The sequence below is a fragment of the Gossypium raimondii genome, chromosome 8, assembly GCF_025698545.1.
Source record: "Gossypium raimondii isolate GPD5lz chromosome 8, ASM2569854v1, whole genome shotgun sequence".
Classification (NCBI taxonomy): domain Eukaryota; kingdom Viridiplantae; phylum Streptophyta; class Magnoliopsida; order Malvales; family Malvaceae; genus Gossypium; species Gossypium raimondii.
In genome coordinates this window covers 5,196,659-5,204,120 of record NC_068572.1, presented here as the reverse complement: position 1 = coordinate 5,204,120, position 7,462 = coordinate 5,196,659, and the positions used below count along the sequence as shown (strand labels likewise).

The 7,462-nt window shown below is 37.4% G+C and overlaps 1 protein-coding gene across 1 annotated transcript; it reads right to left on the bottom strand.

Moving 5' to 3' along the window:
- Nucleotides 1-910: 910 nt before the first annotated feature.
- Nucleotides 911-7,181, bottom strand: LOC105790462 (serine/threonine-protein phosphatase BSL1). Its single transcript, XM_012618069.2, has 21 exons — nucleotides 6,739-7,181; nucleotides 6,584-6,644; nucleotides 6,409-6,487; nucleotides 6,232-6,311; nucleotides 6,036-6,130; nucleotides 5,631-5,730; nucleotides 5,461-5,530; nucleotides 4,471-4,572; nucleotides 4,282-4,363; nucleotides 4,020-4,190; nucleotides 3,659-3,848; nucleotides 3,380-3,581; nucleotides 3,122-3,289; nucleotides 2,802-3,040; nucleotides 2,577-2,661; nucleotides 2,378-2,476; nucleotides 2,101-2,300; nucleotides 1,944-2,019; nucleotides 1,722-1,857; nucleotides 1,511-1,650; nucleotides 911-1,417 (listed from the first exon to the last, which is right to left on the bottom strand). Exons 1-21 carry the CDS (start codon nucleotides 6,941-6,943, stop codon nucleotides 1,334-1,336), a joined length of 2,664 nt encoding a protein of 887 aa, XP_012473523.1. The 5' UTR covers nucleotides 6,944-7,181; the 3' UTR covers nucleotides 911-1,333.
- Between the last annotated feature and the right edge of the window lie 281 nt (nucleotides 7,182-7,462).

Sequence of the window (7,462 nt, the reverse complement as noted above, 5' to 3'; positions counted from 1 at the left end):
TGCTAAATAATGTGACTTTTGAAGAGTTGAGGGGACTTTACTTATCTGTCTAGAATATTATCCGATTTGGTAAGCTTAAGAAGGTTGTGATCAATAGCCCATAGGTCAAACAGTGTTTGTTCTTACTCTTTTAGGAAAAAAAATCGTATAATTACATAATTATATTATAAGAAAATATTATTTCGAATTCGAGTGATTCATATAATTATCTTTAAAGCCTGATATCCAATGCTTGAAACTTAAATGTTAGTATCCACAATCTTTCTCTTATCCTCAGACTATAATCTATATATGAAAAAAAATAAAATATCTTCTCTTTCTAATTTCTTCATGGCAATGAATTAGTCATTAGTAAATAAGATAAATATTATATCCCATCAATCTTAATTCCACCATGAATCATTGGGTTTGAGCTTAATTTTTAACTAAAAACAGTTTACTTCTCTGTATGAAGCTTGGCTCAATAGAGTGCTATGGTTGACTATATTTTTAAAAAGAAATGCAGATTGAAAGACAATTACAAATCTTTTTAATTTTAGACATGTCACCTTCATTGGGTTTAATAGGTGGTTCTGATTATATCTATTTTTTCATAATCTCATCCCAACCCATAAATAGAAAAATAATGTGTTTTTAACGTACTCAAACTCTCATTTTCCTACATTAACAACAATAAGCTCAATCGACAATTCCGATCCCTATATTACAGTGAAATCCTTTGAACCAAAAATGAAATTTACAGTCAAATTCCAAATATTTGTGGGTGGGTAGGAATATATATAATAAAGTTGAAATCTGAGATTTTTTATAAAAAAGTTACAAGTACAATTATCATTTAAATAACTACAAAAAAAATTAATCAATATAAAATACAGAACAAAATCAAAACATATGTTGATAGAGCCCACCATTTACACCAACCTTGAGCTTATGAATATATAATAAACTTGAAAGCGCAATACTATCTTTATACTTTATAAAGACAGTGCCTTAAATATTAAATCCAAAGTACAAAGAAAAAATATATATTTCTTCATATAAAACCTAGATGTATCACCATTAATGCCACAATGCACTGATGAAAAAGAAAACAAAAAATTTAAGTTGACCCAAATCACTATAAATTATCCTATAAAATCCCTCTTCAAATAACTAACAAAACTATATGCATCTGTTGAATTTCACTGGTTAAATACTGATCTTCAAACTCCATAGCCATGCATACAATAAACAATGGCTTCCATCTTCGAGAAACTACACGAGCAATAATACGTACACGGAGATTTGTCAATTAGAAAAAAGGTTTTAAGTCCTTGAATTTGTAACATCGTGTTCATATATATGCAAGTGAGCTCCGGTCATGGTCGGGTTGAGGGCGACCACGAGTTGGTGTTGGTGGTCTTTGGATGTTTAGTTCCTGCAGTGCCGATGGAAATATATTACATGTTAATGTACGTGAGGTGTGCAGGGATGTATATATACATCGATGTTTAATATATATAAGCATTACCTGCATCCATGTGTCGTCTCCAACACGCTCCGGCGATGTTTCTGGAGACTGAATGGGAGGTGGTAAGGGATGTATTAACTTCGGGACGATAACCAGTCCTCTACCAACGACTAATATGGCTCCAGCATTGTTTGCAGTACCTAGATGTATATATATTACCGGATTAGGAAGCGGAAAATTCAGTGACAGGTGGTTAGGTTAGTTTACTTACCACAATAGTTTGTTGCAGAAAAAAGAGTAATCAATTGACCCTGAGCGAATCGTTCGAACCCGTCCATTACACATTCGTGTGCCCTTATAATAAGCTGTAGCTTGTTTTTCTTACAGAAGTCCGTCACACGATCCGGCTGCATATGGCAACATGAATCATTGTAGGATTGCCCTGATGCATTCAAGAAACTATATTTTACACATAAAGCAATAGCATGCATACCCCAAAAGTGACAAGACCGGGACCTCGAGCATTAGGTCTCAAACCTTCTATGCTATCGTTTTCTGTTGGATCGGACCTGAAAAGGTAAATGAAAGCCAAATTTAGTCAGTAGAAAGATTTACTTTTAATCGGATTAATAGATTTATAACATGCATACCATAACAGGTCCATTAAAATAATAGATCCTGCATCCATTGTTATCGGTCGCTCGAGTTTCTCTATTTGTTCGACCGAATGTATAGATCTTCCTATGCCACCGTGCATGCAGATAATTTTCTTTTCGATAAGAGCAGCAAGTGGAAGATAATTGAATAATTGATTGAACCGTGTCCATGCCCATATACCATCGTTCTCCCCCTACAAATAAATAATAATGAGCACAATTTATCTGGAAAAGATAAATAACTAATCCGCATGTGAATACTCATTCGGACCATTCGCTCGATGCATTCAATACGAAAACCGAAGAGTGCATTTATGTCAGCAGCCTCATGATTTCCACGAATCAAGTGAACGTTTTCAGGATACTCAATCTGCACAATTGTAACGAACAAGAGAATGGAATCAAATTAGAGAAATGGCACAACGTTGCATTCATGCTCAAATTTAAGGCTTGTTTTGTCCAGAGCTTGCCTTAAGAGCAAGGAGCAATGTAATTGTCTCCAAGCTGTGCTGTCCTCGATCGACATAATCTCCTAGAAACAGATAATCGATGTACCTAAAACACACACACACACAAAAAGAAAGCTTTCAGAACTAGCTCGACATCATAATAGGAAGTAATAGTCACAGGCCTTAAGTTTCAATTCTAACAAGGGGTTATCTGATCTGGAAGGACAGCAAGACTATCAAACTTACGTAATATCTCCTGCGGTTGAAGGAAATCCATACTCGTCAAATAGCCGCATTAAATCACCAAACTGTCCATGAAGATCACCAAATACTTTTACCGGAGCTTTCAACTGAAGGACGGTGGGTTCTTGCATAAATAGCTGTTCGGCAGCATAGCAGAGCTCACCCACTTCATAAGAATCCAAGAAAAACCTCCTATTTACCGGAGCTTTCCAGTTACGGGGCCTAAGCAATGTAGAAATGACCTGCAAAAGGATGGTAAATATTCAACTATGTTTTAAGAAGTTTTAAATGACAGACGACTAATTAATTCCGGTAATGCTTGCCTTTTTATGCAAGCCTTGCGGAGACCTCTGTCTAGCAAACTTTTTGGTAGGGTAGGACAAGTCATTATTTGAGGGAATCATCCTTCGGCTCTCGTTTTCAAACTGGTCCAAAGATAGTTGCCTAACCATCCCACCTAGGTTACCAACAGCCTCTTTAGCTACCACGACCTGTGTGGAAAAAATATACATACAGCTTCATTAGAATAATATGGCTGGACATTTAGAGAACTGAACAGACACGACTTGGAGTATACATACAGCTCGAGGATGCAGGCGAACATCACCCTCATTATCACTACCATCTGACGCTGTTTCAGCAGCAGGTGAGTTGTCATCAGATACAGATGTTTCTTCAGCTGGAACAGCAGATGCAGCCTGTGCAGCTTGCCATACAGCGCTTGCCGCCTCAGCTTCAGCAGCAGAAGCCTCCCTCAGTTTCTCCATCGAATTTTTGTCCATACTATCAAGGTAAATTTTAATCATCAATCAATACTCCCGCATTGTTCATCAATAAGAGAGAGAGTTATCAGGTCAGACCTCATGCTCCCAGAAGATGAGAACTCTTGACCATCATCTGAAGTTGGTGATGTTCCAAATGAGCTTAAGTTAGGCTGATTAAATCTGGGGCTCGACACACTCGAGGCTCGATCAGGGGATAATATAGGAGAACTCATGTCAGATTGGAACGGCGAATTTTCTGCAACTAGGAAATCATCTAATAGCATATCTGCAGAAAATCAAATAATTAATTCAAGACGAGAAATTGACACACGGGACTAGATAAATGATATAATTGGGTAACTTTTATTTCGACATATAAAATCAAAAGTGAGCTACGGAATTGTACACATCAGTGAGTGAAATGTGTGCATAGTTTCAGACACAGCTGTTTCCTTACCTCCTCTAAGACCACCATAAATATATATACGAACACCAACAGATGCAGATGCATGGCGACAACGGCGCATAAGTTCCAAAGATGGATCGTATTCAACATGTCCCTTAGTGTTCCGTGAGGAAGTCACAAGCCCATTCCTGTCCAACCATACTCCAGCAGCAGTATCCAGTACTACAAAAACAAAGAGAAAATTGGAAAATAAACTTATTTGAGATATGCACGATACATACCCTCTATCTCAAGATGAGAAGCAAAAGCTTACCTGCAACAGTTGCTTCACCTTCTATTGCTCGTCCTCCTCTAAGAGTACCTCCAGTAACATGCAACCGTGCACCAACAAAAACCTGGTAGAAAGCAAATATCAGGCTGATTGTTTTCACCAAAAAAGTAATTGTATTTTATGTTCAATTGTTCATAACTACTATATGCAATAGCAGTGGCATCTACTTACCGCAGCATGCTGATACCTTGGTGAAGGGGAAACTCCGGGTGCAAGAGTCCATTCCCATTGACCATTTCTATGCATAAGCAGACCGTATGCATCTGCTAGAGGCTGTTGAAGAACATATATAATCAATAAACTCAAAAACAGCATCTCACATTGTAAAATTGTTAGCGCCGACTATAGTTTGACGTAGAATATCAATTAGAGTAAATTATACTATTCAGTCTAAAAGTTAAATGGCTATATAATGTTCAAGGGCAACATACTTAAACATTGTGACTTATGTTAAAACAAAGCACACACTAATGAATAAAGCCGATAAAAGTATCATGGAGGCCCCTATACTAGGAGTCAAATTGCATTTTTCCACTTTACTCAAAAAATGGGCAAATTAGTCCCTGTATATTAGATTAAAGAGCAAGCTGGTCCTTTTTGTTAAAAATTCTATCTATTTCTTCTGTTAAAAACTGGTGTAGCTGAGAGAATAACCAGACAATTACATGTAATGTGTAACATGTACCTCATGCTGACATACAAGGACCAATATTTAATGGTAGAAATTGATGGAATTTTTAACAGAAGGACTAGTTTGTTCTTTGGTCTAACGTATAAGGACTAATTTTCCTATTTTTTTAGTAGAGGAGGCAAAATGCAATTTGGCTCCTAGTACAAGAACCTCCATGGTACTTTTACCAATAAAGCCTAATGCACAATGACCTTTGACTTCAGCAATTAAAACCCATGATACTTGAACTCAGGTGTGAGTGTAGGTTACAGGTCTGTGTCTAACAAAACTTCCGAAGGTTTTTTTCAGTCATATCCCCACATCCATGTTCAAATGTGTCAGACATGGCGCTAGACGACACAGGTATTTCAAGAAAAAATAAAGGGCTGAAGTAACAAATAATAAGAGTATTCCCTTTTTCCTCGACAAGTGAACCGAATAATCGTAATGTATTATGCATAAAGTACATTTTATACAAGGATTGATCATACCGCCCCAGAGGAATCTCTTCCACCACAAAGCAAAAACATGCCATCCGAGCGGGCACTAGCAGTCGCATACCTATAACAAAAGTAGAGGTAATTGGAACATTTAGATCGCAAATTGTGAAAACATACACAAGTTGATGGCTTGTTTATATTATTAAAATAAACAAACTCACATTCTAGCAGAAGGCCTATCGCCTTCAGGGTTTAGTCTCTGCCATACATATGGTTTCTGGCCAGTATCCAAGGCCCATGCATCTGAAAGAACTCGTTTTCCTATTTAAAAATATAAGAACCGTTGCTCAAATGTTAATGCAACCAAATAAACATCATCAAGAGGAAATCACCGGATGAACATGAAAAATCACAAAATTGACAATGCTTTGATCTTAGTTGCCACATAATAAGACAAGCAACATATATAAGTCATCCCAAAGGATTTACGAGCATAAGGATATTGCTGTAGAAGAATGAAGAGTGGTCATCAAAGTGAATAAGTTGACCAATATCCAAAACTTCTTGTTTCAATGCATTCAGATCACTTTTAACAAAATTAAAGCTGGAAAGTGAAATGTTCATACCATCGTTGCCGCTTACAGTGACAAGATATCTCTGTGCAACCAAATCCATAACATGGCCATAGCGAGGTCCGGGTCCCTGCCCTTGCACAACAACTCTAGCCAAAAATAAACCCGAATTGGAAATATAATCAGATTATATCAAAACAACGGCAATTCACGATGAGAAATAGCCAAAAACCAAAGAACTGGAACTCACCGATGCCATTTAAACTTATCATTGGTCAGATCAAGCACGTAAAGATCATCAGTAGAATGACCAGCTGGTCCTATTCCACCCTAGCCAATGAAACAAATAAACCAATAAAATAACCAATACACCATAAAATGATATAAATGCAGCAATCTTTAGTGATGATTCTGCTGTTTTACAGACCTGAAACACAACCATGGTGCCAACCGCGGCTGCAGCGTGAGCAGCCCTAGGTGAAGGCGGCTCTCCAGCTGGTCTGATTCTGCAAATTTTAATTAAAAACAAAAGATCAGCTATGAATTCCACAGCAAGATTTGAAAAAAAAAAAAGAAAAAAGGGACAAGACATGAGTAAAAACCTAGTCCACTTTCTGGTAAGAACATCGTATGAATGAACTGAATTGGTAACACCAGCTAATCCTGATTACCAAAAAATGTTTAAAACAAATCACATCCAAATTATAAAAAAAAAAAAGGTGGTCGATAGGCAGATAGAAAGAGGAAGGGTTTTAACTGATTCCAGGAGCAGAAGAGGCAGCACCACCCTCGATGGCGGTGGCACCACCGAAGAGAATAAGTCGAGGACCATGCGTCTTAGTGGCAGCGACGGCGGTAAGAGTGTGACCACATCGTGGACCAGGTGCATCCTCATCGGAATCCCAATAAGTCTCCAAAGTCCGGTAAGTCGGAGCCGGATACAACAACAGTTTCGAACCCATCCCTAAAAAGAAGAAGAAGAAACCCAAAATCCCTTCACAAACAAAAATCAAAACCCAAACCTTCAAATCCTGATCTTCTCTCACAATAACCTCATTTAAGTTTCAACCAAAACAAAACCCAAGATCGGGAGCTCAATGATGGGGACCCAGATTTTGGTTGGGACCATCACTTTTTTTTCATTCCACTTTCTTTGTGGGGTTTTAAGAAATGAGATCACTGTTCATACATGTTGAAAGTTGTAAAACTGATTGCATATAGTAAATCTTTTTTCTTTGTTAATGGATTGGAAGAAAAAATTAAATGGGGATGGTGGGAGCAGTAAAAAAATTAAAAAAAAAAAAAAAACTGGCTGCTGGTGAGTTGTGTATTAAGACATGACACAATGGGTGGTATGACCCCACTAAAACTCCCACAAAGAGAGGGTCAACCACTGGTGACGACTGTAAACCGTGAAGTATTTTATGGGGATGTGTTTGTATAGCTGTCCCTTCTTTGTAATAAATAAATAAAGGTATAAT

Excerpts from the sequence above, each read along its gene's own strand:
- LOC105790462 (XM_012618069.2), bottom strand. The coding sequence starts at position 6,943 with ATGGGTTCGAAACTGTTGTTGTATCCGGCTCCGACTTACCGGACTTTG. Across the intron at positions 3,849-4,019 it reads TTATGGTGGTCTTAGAGGAG|ATATGCTATTAGATGATTTC; the intron begins GTAAGGAAACAG and ends GATTTTCTGCAG. Across the intron at positions 2,477-2,576 it reads CATTGCTCCTTGCTCTTAAG|ATTGAGTATCCTGAAAACGT; the intron begins GCAAGCTCTGGA and ends ACAATTGTGCAG.